Source organism: Fulmarus glacialis, unplaced genomic scaffold, assembly GCF_000690835.1.
Source record: "Fulmarus glacialis isolate BGI_N327 unplaced genomic scaffold, ASM69083v1 scaffold3456, whole genome shotgun sequence".
Taxonomy (NCBI): domain Eukaryota; kingdom Metazoa; phylum Chordata; class Aves; order Procellariiformes; family Procellariidae; genus Fulmarus; species Fulmarus glacialis.
The window spans coordinates 1-17770 of record NW_009216065.1 but is presented as its reverse complement, the minus strand read 5'-3'; the positions used below and the strand labels follow the sequence as shown (position 1 = coordinate 17770).

General features: G+C 36.0%; 1 protein-coding gene across 1 annotated transcript in view; it reads left to right on the top strand.

Moving 5' to 3' along the window:
* The window catches only part of LOC104077778 (serine/threonine-protein phosphatase 6 regulatory ankyrin repeat subunit A-like), a gene marked incomplete at its 3' end in the record, with an annotated part of 44429 nt that extends 29340 nt beyond the window's left edge, over positions 1-15089 (top strand). The window contains exons 4-8 of the mRNA XM_009579142.1: positions 4994-5064; positions 7981-8181; positions 8716-8803; positions 13627-13769; positions 14877-15089. Coding sequence (XP_009577437.1) covers positions 4994-5064; positions 7981-8181; positions 8716-8803; positions 13627-13769; positions 14877-15089 — 716 coding nt within the window. The remainder of the gene's footprint in view (positions 1-4993; positions 5065-7980; positions 8182-8715; positions 8804-13626; positions 13770-14876) is intronic.
* Positions 15090-17770: the final 2681 nt, after the last annotated feature.

Below are 17770 nucleotides of genomic sequence, written 5' to 3'. Positions count from 1 at the left end.
GCCCTTAGGAAAATAATTAAATAGAATCTAATTACAGTAGGACTGCTGGCTATTCTCAGTGAATTATACCTGGGATCTTCCTAATTTCTGCAAAGATCATTCCTAAAATTATTTCATATACTAGTTGTTAAGACAAAGTTTGTTAGCTTTTTTAAATGCAATTTAAAGATCTTACTTACATCTTTTACTCCTAAATAAACATTTCAGAGCTTCAAATACTGAACATCAAGTGTCTGCATTGCATACATGAATGAAAACACTTGCTTTATTTGCTTATATTATGATACTGTTCAATTGCTAGCACATCTTGTACAATAACAAAGGAAAATACCATCCTTGACAGTCTAAAAATACAGACTATGAACAGAACAGGGAAGGCAATTCAGTACTTAAGTCAGTACTGTGAGCAAAGACGAAAATGTCTTGTCAGTACTGTTGTATTGCTTTTCTGAATCTATTTCCAACTAGTGACGCATAATTAATGTAGCCACTGCATTCATTAGTCTTCCGAGGACATTTACAAATAGGAAGAGTTCTCGTGCAGAGTAGCTTGGGAAGGGAGTCACAGCAAAAGTTCTTAGGAGAGGAACCCAGAGGTGATGTGCTGAGACGCGGCTGTATATGGTTATATGGCACTTTATGGATGAAGGAGGAGGTGTGTGGCTGTTCCTTGCAGCATTTCCTGCCCAGTCAGTCATTGCCTATCTCTGTAAGAGATGGTTGAGATACTAGCTCTTATTCAAATGTAAGGATATTGACACCAATGAAATAGCAACTGGATTGCAGAAACATACATACAGGTATTGGTGGCTAATAGCACATTTAAATGTGCAATTGCCAGTTACGAACTGATACAATTAAAGCTTCCAGGGTTGTTCTGTAAATCAGTGCATGTATCAAGTTGGAAAATATGTCTCTTGGAACATGTATTTGTTAAAATTAAGTATCACTGAGTTTTTCACTAGCTTCTGTACTAGATTTACTAAATAAAACATGTCTTTCTAATTGTCAGTCTTGTGAATGCAACTTTGCAAAACAAAATATAAGATTCAAGGAGGAGGGAAGAAAAATACGTAATACTTCTCTCCCTTTCCCCCCCACCCCTTTTTGCAGAGCAAAAATCCTGCTGTTGTATTTGCCTAGATGTGTAAACTTACTAGGCTGTACTAGCAAAGTTGGTGATGAAAAGGAAGATCTTGTTTAATACTTCGGTTTAGTGCACTAACATGGAAGAATAAGTTGGTTGGTTTGGAAGGTGCAGTTTTAGGGGAGTGACGTTTACATAATCAGTTCTTAAGTTCAAGCAATAATGATGGGTATTTGTGTTGCAGTATTGTATTTGATATCTCTGGCAAGCCCCCACATCCTTTTCCTGCAAGCTCTATGGCATTAAAAGAATTGAAATATAAGAAATTTTATATTAAACAAATAAAATACTTAAGGAGTTTTAATAAACATTTTAAGACCAGGCCCCTGAAGTCTGGAAGATCCAGTAAGGTGGGGTTTTTTTTGGTTTGGTTTTTTTGTTTTTATAAATTGGGGATTGAGGTACGCTGCACCGTGTTTTGAAAGAGCAAACTTCTGCATAACTGGCATTTGAAGGCATTTGAAATGTGAGAAATGCCCTTAACACGTCAGCAGGTTGAGCTTCACAGAGACAATGTAGGATTGGCAGTGTTGTACAGTGAATTATATACACACATGCATGCAAACTGTCTTTAAGCAAACGGTGAAGCAAATCATTTTTAAGCAAAAGATACTCAGTAAAGGTGTAATATATTTTCTAATATTTATTTGCAACGATCTGGAGTAGAGCTTTACCCACGAGGGTGAAGACTGTAACCTTCCTCACTGTTGCATGGTAGGAGTATGACAGGTTTGAGGAAGCTTTATGTCTCATGGAGAGCATCTGAAGGGGGAGGGAGGAACGGTAACATTTTCCCCAAATCATGTGCTAGGGAGTAAAGAACAGCCTAGAGGGGGATTATGCCCTCAGATACAAGGCTGTTTGGAGAAGCTATTTTGTGAAATTTAAATCCTTCTTGGCAGCATGTCTTCTTGGAGAAATTTAAGGGGGAAGTATCTCTATGTTAATTTAAAATATTATTTTGTTTAACATGTCTAGAGCTATAGATCTCCCAATTCGCACATTAATAGTGCATACGCATTTTTTGGTAGTACACTTATTCTGATTATTACTTCAAAAACTTTGTCTTTTAATTTTGGAACTCCTTGAAGAATTGTTTGTTGTGGGGGGAAAAAACAAGCTTGATGGTTCTCTCTTAAGTCCATCAGAGATTTAAATGTTTTGTCAAAAGTCAACTTTGTTTTTCCCTTTGTCAGAGAATCTACAAATTTTTTGTGCATTTGAAAAGTTAATTTAGTGTCTACATATTACACTAATTTAACTATGGCATGTCCTAGACCTAGGCTTTCTTGCTGCTTTGGGTGGAGGATCACTTACGGGGGCGGGTGGGGCAGATACTGTTGTGTTGGTTTTGTTCTTTTGAGAGGACCATGTTACTTTTAGGTATCACTTCAGATTTCCTTAGGCATTTCTTCAGCTAATGCTGATTTTCTTTCTTACCAGGAACAACAAACACTTTCAGGTATTTTTTTCCTTTAGTCCTAGCAAGTTTGATTAACTTACCACTGGGAAAACCTTTTGTACACTATCTTTTTGTATTTATTCCTGTTCTCTTCTGATGAGATTTTTAGGCTGTGTGTTCCAGAAATGTCAGTGAATGACTTAGCTGAACCCGTAAACATGGCTTGGACCCTAAGCACGTTTTCACTAGAGCTTAGGTAACTGCCGCCTTCTTGGAGTGGAAATGTGCATTTTTCCCTTTTTGCTGGGCATGTGCTTCTCCTATCTCAGGCTTCATCACCTGAGGAAAATCAGCATAGTGATTAGTGACCTAGTAACTCCCTTAATTCCTTTAAAACACTTCAAAGACATTTGTATACTAAAATTAGAAATAGAAATCAGTTAGACTTTGAAAGTCCTCGTTCCTTGGTTGTTGGCTGTAGATGTGAAGTCAGGTGGAGCTTGGAGTACCATTTTGGCTCTTATTTTTGTCTCGTCTGCTAAAAACAAGGTGTGGCTAACAACAATCTGGAAGACAATCAAGAGATACAGATACGTTTTAAATATATTGATTCTATTCTCACTTACTGATCATTCGGGTTATTGTCTTTTGGGAAGGATTACCAAAAATCCTAAGACATTTCTGGTGATGTTTAAAATCCTCAAATTCTTTTTTTGCTCAAGTTCTATGCAGAATTTGATACAGTACATCATGTTATGGTACGTGATATGGTGCAGTACACTAAGTCCTTATGATAGTTGACAAAAGCACATAATTTATGGTAAGATTAAGTCTCTTAAACTTTTGTTAGATTGTGGGGGTTTTCTTCAAATGGACTTGGACTTTCTTCCCATTCCTTCAAACTTATTTTACAAAAACTTTTGAACTTGGAAAAGAGGATGACAGCCAAAGCTTCTGAAATTTGGATAGGAAAAGAGGGAAATCCCTGAAATTGTAGCCAGCAATTAGACCTCAGGCTCTGTCTGGCACTTGGAAGACCTAGGGTCAAAGTGGGAGTTTGGATCCAGCATCAGCTTCCATGTTGTGTTCTTAAGCCTGAAGGGGATGGATTGACTAGAAACTAATTAACTCAGAGAATTAATTTCAAATCTTTGGTTTGCTTAGTATATGAAACCACAATTTTGTACAGACTGCTAAGTTTCTTGGTCAGGTTGTCCAGCTAGACTAGGAGAGACTTCTTTGCTGGTGCAGGTCTGGGAGACTTGGATGTCTCTTAGCTGGGTATCCTGACCAGCAGCCTGTTTGACATTTTGTGTCTTACTGGCCTTCCATCCTTTTCTATTCTTTGCATAGAAAAAAATTAAAGTTGGTTCTGACATAACAATGCTATGTTTAGCCTGAGAAGTTAATAAGCTCTGACCACGTAGCGTTAATACTGTGTGATATCATATATTGCTTTATGAACTCTTTCCAACAGTATTTCCAAACTATTTTTTCAAAAACGTAACATTTTGTCTAAGCTATCACATCTCTGTAAAATCTCAGCAGTTTTCAAATAAAGATGGATAAATATCCACTCAAGGTATAAAAAATCTGTATATCTACACACATATATACATGTAAGTATGTGTGTGTGTATATATAACAGTAAGAAATTAAATCATTAAGCTTGATCATTAAGTTTTCTTGTTTGTTGAAGTTCACTGGAAGTTAGAAAGTAGTTCAGTTGCTTCCTTCAAGAGAAAAATCTTCAAATCCTTCTTTCCTTTTATTATTAAGAAAAGAATTAAAATCCAAACCCAGGCTTGTGTCCCTGACAGATGTTTGTGCAACCTTTTTTCCTGGGGGCGGTGACAACTGTTTCTCGGGTATGCTTTTAGAAGCAGAGGGGTGTGGTTGTTACAGTCTAGATCATGAAGGGAGGTCCAGGAGGTCCTAAAGTGGGCTAGGAGACCTGGTGGAGTAGAGAAGATTCATTCCCAGTAGAAGAAGCATCATTCTCTATACCTAGGTGTCAGACTCACCAACCACAAGGAAACTGGAGGCATGGGGAATAAATGTAGCCTTTTTCTCTATTTTAATGGAGAATTTCAACTGTAGTGGGAAAGTATGAGATTTTTATTACTGAATGAAGGCAAGGAGTCAGTCTTTCGTACCCAACAGTCTTTTATGTACCTTTGGAAATACAGAAGGTTATAGAGGACTACCTAGTGTAAAAAGATGAGTACACTTTGAGGGAAGAGTATTATGGGTGCAGTGTTAAAAGAATTTTCTCAAAGCGTGGGCTTCAGCTGGAGAAAGACTCTTGTTCCATTTTTGGCATCATGCTGTGTTAATGAGCCTAGAATAAGTATCTTCCAATAGTTCTATCTGTACTGGAAAATATTTAAGTCTTTCTGCAAATATATTGTAAATTTCTGGTTTTCTTTTTTTTTTTTTTGCAGGAGCTAGAGTTAATGCCAAAGACAGCAAATGGTTGACTCCTTTACACAGAGCTGTGGCATCTTGTAGTGAGGTATGCTTTTTTTTTTTTTGACTGCTTTGTGTTAAACTAAGACATCTCAAATTACCGTCTGTTCTTTGTTCAGTTTTTATAAAGTGAAACTACTCCAGATATTTGGAATTGCAGAACACTTGCAACAGTTTAACGTGTGGAGAGTATATATATCATATGCCTGAGTAGGAAGAAAGGGGAAAATGATAAACTTCCAGTTCTCAGGTTTGCTCTCTGCTCAAATGCCATTACCCTGGCAGAGAGGATTCTGCATGCAGTATTCTCAAGTCCAGGTTACTTCTCTTAAGGTAACGAGAACGGTTCAGCATGAGGGAAGTAGAGATGAAATAAGATGTAGTACAGCTTTTACAGCATAATCTTTGCATTTCTCCATTTTTTACATGCTCGTCTGTTCAGGCATTGAAGAAGTAAATGGTTCTATAAGGCCTGCAAACATCTTTTTTTAAAAAAGCAATTAATGAGTAATGATAGTATTGAAAATCACTTTAAAAGTTATAAATGAAATATGTAGAAAGTTTTTTGAAGTCTACCAGTGATACAATTGTGAGAATATAGTAATGTAAAAAATGAATTTGTTATATTGTTCCTCTATTGTTGATGTCCTAATAAAAATTTTAAATGTCTGTAGAAGATCAAAACAAACAGAGAAATGCTGAGCTTGTTGTGTGGAAGAGCTTATGCAAAACTGTCTCCTTTGAGATCCTGAGTCAAATCAATGCTCATTTCAGTATGTCTCAAAAACAAAGGGTTTTTAAAGATTCTGCGTAAATTTTTGTTTGAGAAGATGGAATTTAATATTTTGGTTTTGGCAAGCATTGAGTTTCAAGTATTTGATCCAAGAACTGTCTAAACAAGCCTTGTTTCAGTTTTTGCTTTTGAATTCCCTGGATAAATTGCATTATTTTGTCACTAGCATTAATAGCTAAGTTGTGTGGAGATTGTGTTATTCAAAACAGTGTTTCAAAATGAATCTCCAAGGGCACCTTACTCCCAAAAGCTATTTGTTCTTCTTGAGGTATTTTTAGGTTGCTCCTTTGGGAGCTGACCGAAGCACCAAATACTGTATTCTTCAGAGCTCAGGGACAATAAAAGCTCCCTGTATCAGTAATGCTTGTAGAGAGGAGTGCTGCACACAAACTGGACCTAAGTGATAACCTCAAGAAATGCAACCATGGTAATTTTTTGAAATGTGGAATATTTTAAACAAAATACTAACCAAAGTCAAATGAAACATGTAAACCAATCAGTCTACCATAAAAGCAATGATAGGTGCCTGTCAGAATTTTCTATTTATAAACATGGTAAGTCATAGGAGCCCACGTACGTAAATGGAGAGGTGGTTGGTACATGTAGGCACTGTTTTCCAGCTGACAGGCTTACACGGTTTTTTTTAGGCATTAGATGAAAAAAGCTGTAACGAAAAGAAACCTCTTGCTAATGATTTCAGTAAAACATCTGGACTTACTCTGGAAGCAAGGACAGCTGCAATTAAACAAGGACATTGAAACATGCAAAATAGCTGGAATTATAGATTTAGCTGCCAACTGCGCAAGTTCAAGCAACTTCATGTCAAGACTGCCAGGCTCCAGACCTTTATGTTTGTGTGCCTGGTGTACTTCGCAGCAAAAAAAAAAAAAAAAAAAAAACAAACCCAAAAAACAAAAAACCAAAACCCACACACAACAAAAAACCCCTAAGCAGATTCACTAATTCTTGAAATTCACTTATGCCTATGTGCAGAAAAATACAAGAAATTATTTTTATGCTAGTACTACAGTGCTTCCTTCTACAAAAAGGGTGATAGCTATTCTAAAATTTCCTTGTTCTGATTATGGTTTTTCTTAGTATTTTGTTCAAAAAAGACAAAAGTTCAAAATATTGATTAGATTTTTAAAGTACTAAATCTGCTTGTTTCTTAGAGAATAGAAGCTATTCCGTTTCTCAAATTACAAGCCTCTGATGCAGTATTTTCTTTTATGTTTGTTCCTATTTTATTTTTTATTGACAATAGAAGAAATTTGAGCATTTTAAATATAATTTTATTGTAATAAATAGAATCAAGTGTAACTTAGCATTCTGCTCATGGCTGAGAATAATACCTAGCTATTGTACCCCAGTGTAATTCGAAATTTCCAGTGTGGAAATCACCACTACTTGTGGTAATGTGTTTTAAGTTCAAAGTGCCAACCATGTATTTGTGTGCTCAGTGTTTGAGTTGGAAGTCACTGAAAGCAATTAGTGAATTGTAGGAAGGTCACAGAGTTGATGTAAAATGCAGTATTTGTTGTCATGTCAATATCACCAACAGATTTTTTTTTTTTTATGCATTCCAATTGTGTGCACATATTTTAATAGGATTTGTTTATCTTGCTGTAAGAATTATAGTCTTACTTGACAAATTTTCACAGCCTGTACTTTTAACAAAAGGAAATGAATAACCTTTTTGTGAGATGGAATTCAGTGTAACATTTTGAAACACTTTTCAGGAGTTTTGCAACAGTATATGTTGAAACTTTTTGTGACCACAGTTCAAAAATTTTGCTTGGCAAATTGATGAAAATGCGTTATAAGTTCATAACACTTCACTAATCCTTAGCAATGGAAGAAATCTTAAGGAGCTTTGGAAATTAGTTGTGATGACAAAACAATTTGCCAGACGGCTTAAGGAACTGGACAAAAGACCTGGAAATGGTTGATTCGGTTGATTCGGTTGAATCCTGTAGGGAGTATATTGCTCATGTTCTTGAGAACATCCCCAAATCTGGATTTATGATAAAGTACAAATCCCAAAGCATAAGGTGATGTTTACAAAAGAACAAATTGTAAATAGTTCTATTCCATTATACTGAACTGGGATTTAAGGCTGGCATTTCAAATCTTTACTAAGTGGCTTGATTTTTTTGTAAATGCTTTCAGGATGCTGTTCAGGTGTTGTTAAAGCATTCAGCGGATGTCAATGCTCGTGATAAAAACTGGCAGACACCCCTACATATAGCAGCTGCAAACAAAGCTGTGAAATGCGCTGAAGCTTTGGTACCTCTCCTAAGCAACGTAAATGTGTCTGATCGAGCAGGCAGAACTGCATTGCATCATGCGGCCTTCAGTGGACATGTTGAGGTAAGAGTTATTTTTCTTAGCTTGTTTCCTACTTGTTGTTCTGTCCCTCTCATTTCTGATGTTTAGTTTCTCAGTTTAAAATCATGTTTCCCTCATCACCTCAAAAAAACCCCAACGCCTATTTTGTATTTGAATTTGTCTTTTTTAGGCATCTGTGTACAGAATGGTTGCGGAAAATACATGTTACATCATTTAGTTGGAAGGTTAATACAGTGTTCACCTTTCTTAAGACATAAGCAAATCTGCCTGAGTTAAGTGGAGTTAAACTAGTAATAGATAAATTTAAAATGGAAAAAAGAAGGTATTTTTTTGTTCAGTAGACAGTGAACATATGGAATGTGTTGTCACTGAAACGTGACATAAGCTCTAACTCACTAGTTTTCAAGCCCTGAAAAATGACTGCTGGGAAATTCCCATTGTAATTGTGTATAGGTAATTGGAGACAAATTGGCAATAGGCTAGCTTTTATTCTTTGTCTAACTTTAAGCAGAGTTTTCCATTATGAATAGAGGATTTCTTTTCTGTTTATCTCAGATGGTCAGCTTGCTGTTGTCTAGAGGGGCCAATATTAATGCATTTGACAAGAAAGACAGACGAGCTATACATTGGGCAGCATATACGGGTATGTACATATTTCAGTTGATTACTATTGTGGTAGTAAAAAAAAAAGTTCTCCTGATGTTCAGTGGTTTTATATATTTCTAGGAAAAATATTTACATTGTAAGCATTGAGGTTATCTGTGTGTCTGCCAGAAAACTATTAATAGTATACTTCCAATTGCCTTGTAAATGTGTTTTTGTGGTGGGAAAAATCAATTTGTTGGAAAAAAGAAAAGTAAGGTAAGAAATTTTGTTCTTTAAAAAGAAGGAACTATGTTCCTCAATCAGCAAGAGTCTAATCACAGGTGAAAACTTTTGCAATAATGCTAAATAGAAATTAATACAAGGGGCACCTGAAACAGAGGATTGTTACACCAACCTTGGGCATTGTATTTTAAAAGAAGAATATTTCATCTCTAAAACTCCAAATTCTTGCCTTGCCATTCTTATTCCAGGAGTGGATAATTATTGTTCTCATGGTATTGATCAATGCACTGGCAGTACTGTCAGAGTAATGTACTTTGCTGTCTTTTATCAGACTTTCATTTTATTAAGTGGTAGGAATTGTTTTCTTCAGCATAGCTATAATAAATAGCAGAGCTTTGTATCTCAAGCTTCATTTAAAATATGAGCTATATAAACCTTTGGAAGGTGAATCATAGAAAATGCAGATTAAGAGTTCTAGGCTGACACTGACAAAGACTTTTTAGCTTTGGCTAATCTCTTTGTTTCTAAGTAATTCACAAGCAACTGCAGATTGTATTTGTCATTGCAAAGTATGTTGTACCTGTTCAGAAGCCAAAAAACATAATGCCTCTTTTAACTTCCAGAAAATGTCTAAAAATGCCCTTGAACACGTGCAATGTGTGTTGTATATGAGCAGTGAACAATTAAGTTTCAGTTTCAATTTCAGGAAGAAGCCAGTTGAGATGATTCCATGGTCTTGATTGTTACTCAGTATTTTAGCTTATTGCTTCATAATTTTATCCAACCAAGGGACAAGAATAAAAGCAATAGCATCAGTATCGTATGAATCTGCATGCCTGGGAATTTCTTCGAAGACAAAATGGGGAAATAAGACTTCATTATATGTAATTTTTTGTTCCTGTTAGTTTTGATGATCTGCATTTTTCTAAATTTTAAATTCTCCAGAAAATACATATCTATATGCTGAGATGCCATCTTACAAAACTTAGGGAGAAGAACAGTCAGGAAGAGAACATGGTTCTATTATTTATGGCAGCTTTTTTTTTTCAGAGGTGATCTAAAGATGTGAATGTTTTTGTTCCAGTTACAAGAGGAAAATACTACTTGGGATGACTGTCTCGGTGAAAACCTTTATATATAGGGTTTATAAAGGAGCACCTTGTATTTAATGTACAAGGAGAATGGTATCTATACTGCCCCTTCCCTGAGTAAAACAAACTAATTTTACTGTATCTGATATCAAACCAAAAAAATAAACAAGGAAATTAGGAAATTACATGGACTCATTATGTTGACTTCTCTAAGTCTAGGATAACTCTGCCTTGGAGGTCTGATCTTAGGCAAAATGCCCCTCAATATGCAGTTTGGTATTAATGTTCATCATTATGAATGAGAGAATTACTTACAAATAGGCATAATGCTGTGCAATGTGTATGCATGGGAGGTGGTTCTTAAAAACAGACTTAAGGTTGCTAACTAAACATTTCTCATCTGTGGTTCTGTGGCATTGAGTATCTTATATAACTGCTTTGGAGTTGTTAATTTATCCAAGCAATGTTTTCCAGTCTTGCCAGGAAAGGGCAAATGGAAGCAGTAACTTAAAAGCAGAAATACAATTTTAAACTTATATACTGAGCAAAACAAAAGAGCAGTACCATGTGGGGCAGTACCTATTTAAATACAGTCGCCAAAAACCTTACCCTGAGTTTTGGGGGTTGATAATGAATTGTTTGTTGTATGAAATGTGCTTTGGTCCAAGGACTGAGAATTCTGGTCTTTACAAATGCAAAACCACACATTTACAAAATTGGGCTCATTTGTAAGATCTCAACGGTTGTAAAAGTGATCTTCTCACAAGCACCTGGATTCACACAGAAGTGGAATTATTAACTGCTGTCTTTGCACAACTCTGTTTCAGGCCAATTTCACATTAGTCTTATGTCCCTGACAATACAGGTCTGAAATAATCTGATAGCAATGTAAAATAAAGCGGTGAATTCCATATGTGAAGTGCTAAAAAGAACAACAAGACCCTGTTGAGCTGTCTTCAGAGGAAAAGACTTGAATGCGCTAGTGAATTATGAAGTGATTGTCACAGCGTTAATACTCTAACTTACAATTTGAAGCTGTATGATATTGCACTTCAAGTACTGATACCAGTACTTGAAACCGAGATGTTAAAGAACAATCTTCATTATTGATCCAACATTCTTTGCAATATTTTGTATTGGTATTTTGTAATCTACTTACATTTGCAAAGCAGTGTCTCTGACAGGCTGTCCAACCACCTTACTCAAGGTGATTATTTGCAAAATTTGGTTGAATGAAACTTGTGCATGAGATGGCAGAGATCTGACAAGCGTCAGTGAGAGGACAGAGATGTTTTCTGGCTTGTCGTTCACCTAGATGAGAGAAAAGTCTTCTGTTTTTCAGATAAGCTACATTTATTCCAGTTTTAGTCAGTGCTATTTCATAGGCTATTAACAGGAAACTCTGTTAATGAACAGCGTTTGGGTGGGGAAAAATGTAATTTATCTGATGTCAATCAACGTAAATATCCTTGTAGACAATAGAGTAGAAAAAGCTTTTGAAAGTCTTCAAACAAGGAAAAAAACCTGTGACATTCTCTCTCACAATTTAGAGCCATTTTACACTGCTCCAGTTGTTTGAAGAAAGCCTGAAAGCTTTTCCACCATATAAAACTGACCCTAGAATAAAAGAGAAGTTACGCTTTTCGTCACTCTACTATAAATAACTTTCTAGGGTTATATCCATTGTTTCCCTTCCTTCCTGCGTTTCACCCGGCTCCATTGCAGTCCAGCTACAATGCTGCAACTAAAATGGACTTTCATTCTTGCGTGCTAGCATCGCCCTCATTAGTGTATCGGGATGTCTCCTCAGCGCTTCCCACTTCAAGTACCTTGTTCTTCTGTTTGGGTGTCTTCCACTGATTGCTGCTTGCGTTTTCAATGCAGGTCAGGGATTTTTTGGTTTTTTTCTTCTCTTTAAAGTTTTTCTGCCACTGTTCTGTTCAGTGTCTCACTTTCAGTATCTTCTGTACTTCTGTTTCATATAGGGCTTGTTTTCGTTCTTGTGCCCGTTATATTTGGTCAGAAGATGAGTATCATGTTTACATTTCTCTTTCTCTTCTTTCCTACAATACTGAAGTAATTCAGAAGTGAAATATTGCTGCACTTCACATTGCACTGGTAAACTCTATGTTTCAGATCAGTATAGCTAGGTGAAATGTCGTTTTGTATGTTGTTGGGCATGAGCATAGAACAGGTATCACGGTGACTGAATGTTTATCAAAATAGCTTTGTCTGTATTTCTTTGGGTAGACACTTCCTATTCAAACTTTTGCAAATTCTCTTAGTCATTGGAAAAGCAAAGACCCTCACTTTTTATGAACCACTTGAACTGAAGGCTGGATTTGATACTTTTTACTTACATGTCTGACTGGATGAGCATAAGTATTCAGTGTGCCCCTCACCACTTTTTTAACTAAGGTAAGGGTGTCACTTGAAAGGTAAAACAAAGAATCCCACATCTGTCTGAACGGGTCAGTTACAAAGGTAGAGCACTAAATGTATCGTGGTCTATTTAACTCAAGTGCGCTCCTTTAGTCTGCAGACTTTGTCATGATTATCCGTGTGTTTTCAGTGATTGACTTGTTTGGCGGTTAAATTAACAACTGAGTAAGAATGACAGATTTTTTTGGTTACCCCATTTTCATAGCTCTTCTCTTAGCGTGCAGTGTCAAAACTGCATGCAAGCTAGTGGGGGAGCGTGCGGGCACGGTGAAGGGGAAAGCTGGTTGCCCTTTGCAGCAGCAGTGTGGTGTTGGGGCCCCTGGCCCAGCCACAAAGCTGGCGGTGAGAGCGACTGCCCACTACTTCAGGGTGGGTTCCTCACCCTCCCTTCCCTTTTCCACCCTCTTACCTGGAACTTCCCCCAGGTCATCTCTTCCCCCTGATCCCAATAGTTGATGCTTTCAAAAGGTTCCTCAGAGGCCTGAGTCAGTTTTTAAAATAGAGCTTTGCTAAATCCTGTATGATTTGGGTCAACATTTTAAAGGCTTTGCAAGTAAAGGAAGTTGGATTTGGGGGGAGGTATATTTTTGTTTAAAAATAGAATATTTTCTTCTTTTCATGTTTGTGTAATTTTTTTCAGAATTTACACTGAAGGCCTTAAAAACCTTAACGGGCGTTTTTGCAGTTGAGGTGAAGGTGGAAGACTGACAGTCACATTCTCTCTCAAGTTGTTAACAGAAATTTGCAGTAAATGTTTAATAATTACAAAGCTATTTCACCTCTCTAGTTCTCATATCTTCCCAAAAAATCCTTCTGTGTAAACAGAAGACAAGATTATTTTTTTAATATACAAGATTATTTTTGCAATATAAATACTATGGTTATTGGAGGGGGTATATGGAAATAGTCTCTTCTGGAGATGAATATTTTATGTTGCTTTTATAGTTCATGATACAGTTAGAAAACAAGAACATTTATTTTCCAGATTAGGTCCAAATGAATAATGTCTTGTTTATGTTATAATAATTGTACAATTATTAAGTTTGTAAACTTTTGCTGGTTAATATAAAATGCAGCTTCATTCTTTTTGTCTTTATTCTTTTAGGTCATATTGAAGTTGTGAAATTACTCGTGGCCCATGGAGCTGAAGTGACGTGCAAAGATAAGAAATCATATACACCCTTACATGCTGCAGCCTCTAGTGGGATGATCAGTGTAGTCAAATATCTTCTAGATCTTGGAGTTGATGTAAGGAACAATAAAACAAAGTGATGCATTTTTTTTGTTGTTGTTTGAAATGCTCCTGTTAGTATTGTAGCACACTGTTTATTTAGGGGCAGGTTATGATATAGTGAAAATAGTATTTCCAAAGATCTTCATTCACATGTTTTTTGTTTTTTTTTTTTAATAAAACCTCATTCCCCCAAGTAACTTAAGAGCCTTGCAGATTTTGCACAATTATTTGGAAATAAATTTGTATTTAGTAGGTTTTTTTGTTCATTTGGTATTTCTTACTCTTAGTTCATTGGACTGGAACTCAGGAAATAGGAATTCCGTTCCTAGCTTTGCCACACAAACCTTTTTGAACTGCAGGAAATTAAACTCTTTTGCTTCAGTTATTTGTAAAATATAAATGTTACTGACTTTCTTACACGACATAAGTTTTGGGAAATACTAAAAATTGTGAGAAACTTCAATACTACAGTAAGGAAAGCCATATTAGTATTGAAATGCAAAATAAATTAAAAGGCTGTACAGTACCTGCATGTAGAAAGTGTGTTAACAACGAACTGTGCAACTGTGTAAGAAATCTACATTGTGCATCACATTTTAGTCTTACAAGGCTGCAGAATGCTGCCAAAGTTCTATCTTGAGAAGTAGATCAGAATTCAGTATCATGTTGTGCACAACAACAAATTCTACTTCTATATGTGCCCCCCTCCAAAAAAAAAAAAAAGTCCCTTTGACCTCTGTTTTTAACGGAAACCCGCAAATGCTGTTGAAAAATGATAGAGGTCTGTCCTGTGCTTAGTCTGTAGTGTCTGTGCAAATTGCCACTGTTGACATTTTTTCCATATGTGTGTTCTGTCAAGTTGCATACTGAATACAGGAAACTGCTGTGGAGACAATTGGAGGACGTTGGCTCACTTGTAAAGCAATCGTACTCTTCCCCGGTACACGCTTCTTGATCAAAGTACTACATCCAGAACTTGGTTTTAATTTCTGGTTTTGAAGAGTTCCAAAACATAATGAAGAAGTTGTCTCATGACATGAGATTTTTCTTTGTCATAATTAAATGCTGCAGTAATACAGGTTTTTGTCTACTAACTAATCTTGGGTTTTTTTCTCTGATAGATGAACGAACCAAATGCCTATGGAAATACTCCTCTCCATGTAGCTTGCTATAACGGGCAAGATGTTGTAGTGAATGAACTCATAGACTGCGGTGCTAATGTAAATCAAATGAATGAGAAGGGTTTTACACCTTTGCACTTTGCTGCTGCTTCAACACATGGAGCATTGTGTTTAGAGCTTTTGGTCTGTAATGGAGCAGATGTAAATATGAAGGTAGGTGAATCCAAAGCCATCCATTCACTTTTAAAGATGCAGTACGTCTTTATCAGAGGTAATTTTTCAAAGTCATTGTTACAATAATATTTAGAAGTTCCCACTGATTGATGGAGTACTTCTGTGAAAAGTACTATAGAAAAAATGAGCCAGTATGTTGCTTCAAGGAACTTGGTCTGAATCTGAAAACCTCAATGGGATGTAGTAAATAGCCCAAAAGGATAAAGAAGAAAGATGACAATACTGTCTGGTCAATCTTGATTATATTTAAATGTCAGAATTCCACATAGTTTGTCTTCCCTAGTCTATCCATATGAATAAGAGCAAATCATATGGAAAAATGCAAAAGAACATGTTTTTCTTATATAAAGCAGCATTAGTGAAATCAAGGATATTTCAGAGAAATGTGTATGAACAGGCTAATTGCTGGAGCTGATAATATAATATCCTAAAATAAGGGAGAATTGTGAAGGGTGTATTAAAAATACAAAGGTAAGTAGATAGGCCAATGGAAAGTCTGAAACAGCTGGTTTTTTAATTACTCCAGCAAAACTTTATGAGCAGAGTCAGTATACGTTTTACATCTCTACTTGGTCACAAGTTTTTGGCTGCAGAATATTCCTTAGAATCCAGTCTCAGTGTAGGTAGAATTTCTAATCCACACAAGCATAAAAGCAAACTATAACCTATATCTTTTATTTTTTTTAGGGAAAAGTCTTGAGATGGAGAGAGAGAGATGTGAGACCTCCTGTTCTGTATTAAGTTGTTTTTTACTCTAGTAATGAAAACTTAACTGTGTTCAGAAATATCCAGTGGCAGTATCTGGTGTCTTGACAGGTTTTAGGCTGGGGGAAGTGGGAAACAGGTATGTGGAATGAAGAGTTCAAGTGTTCCTCTTACAAAATATCTAATTGCCTGTACTGTTGCCCAGATGTGGTAGGAAGAGAATTATCTATCCTTTTGTTTCTTAAATAAATATGTTTAATAGAGTTATGCCTGAATTTCAGCACAATCTGGGTAAGAGGTGAATAGTAGAATTGGTAACATTTCTGTTAAAAATCATGGGGTTTGTGGCTCACTTCATGTGAGATACTCACACTGATTTTCAGCTGACTAATTCTAAAATACAATTTTATATCTTTTATACCTATTACAAAATCCGTAGCCCACTGAAAATTTGGGAGTAATTTAAAAATAAGCTATTTGATGTGGGAAAAATCTTATATGTATGTTACTGCTCACTTTTACATATATTTAAAAGTGCAGCTCATTTAATGAAAATGTACTTAAACTCAGATGTGGAAAAATTCATCACCTAAGTGCCCTGGAGAAGTAAGGAGCTGTGCTACAGGGCTTATTGCCAACTTGTCCTAAAATACACAGGTCACAGTCCATTTATTTTTGTTGCCAGCTTTCTGCTCTGCATAAAGTCCCAGACTGGTTATGACTGAGGGTTTAGCCTTACAGGGCTGACTTCTGTCCTACATTCTTGAAACATCATTTCTCAGTAACGTATTTTCTGTCATGAAAATAATCCCACAATGTTAAATATATTAATGATTATGTACATATGTTACAGAAATAAGAACAAAAGAGCAACATAAATATTGCCAAGCAAAGAATTACTGTTTTTCTATATGCTGGGTTGCAACGGTTCATGACTTTGTGCATATTTCTGATGTAGAAGAAAGAAGTGGGGAGGGCTTCATTTCAGAAAGATGTGCAGCAAGTAACGGTCGTTGGGTTTATTTTGGCTATTCATTTTCAAGTACACCTTAACTGTATGTTAGGAATGAACATGTAAAACTTCCAACATTCTATTAGGATAATTAAACACTGTTAAAGATTACTATAATCTTTATGTTTGAACTTAAAATAAGAATCTTTGTTTTACATATGGTATACACTGTAGATACTGACTACATTTAGTCAGTTATAACACTAAGTAACCTTAGAAATTGTGCAAAGAATGGCTAATATCTTCAAAGTGACTGGCAAAGTTCCGGAATTCTTTGAAGTTTGTAACGTGGGTGAACTTTTGTTTGGAGGTGACAAAAGATGTTTTAACATCAGAGAGATGTATTGTTGCCTTCCTTTCCCATTCAATTTTAAGTTATGGGATCCAAACTATAGATTTGTCAGTTTCTGTAACTTTAAAAAAAAAAAAAAAAAAATCCATAGAAGATTTAGTATGGGTAAACCCAGGTTTTCTCTTAAGCTTATTCTGAGATGACAGAATCATTTTTTCTGAAACATGATAGCGATGGGGCTGGGAAATGCAGCCTGAAGCATATCATAGAGCTGAGAATTTCAGCTGAGTCTAAGAGCTTAGTAAAGATTTGGCTACTGAAGTTAGCCTGAAGAAGAAAATGTCTTTACAGTGGAAAGGGTTAGTAGCTTTAGCTATAGGTTGGCTGTAATTAAAATGTGTTGATTTAGAAAGTATCAAAACTGTTAAGTGCAAAATTAAGCAAATAGGATTGTGTAGGGATTTTAAGCAATTATAGCTTGAAAACAGCATTTATCCCGTTTCCGCACCAACGTGTGTCTCTGTCGTAATTCTGTTAATAGCATTTCTGTGGATTTATACCAGTATGACTGAATTTGGCCTGTGAATTTGTGCCTGAAGGTGTGAACGCCCTTACTTTGTATATCTGGCATGGACTCAGGAAAAAAAGGAG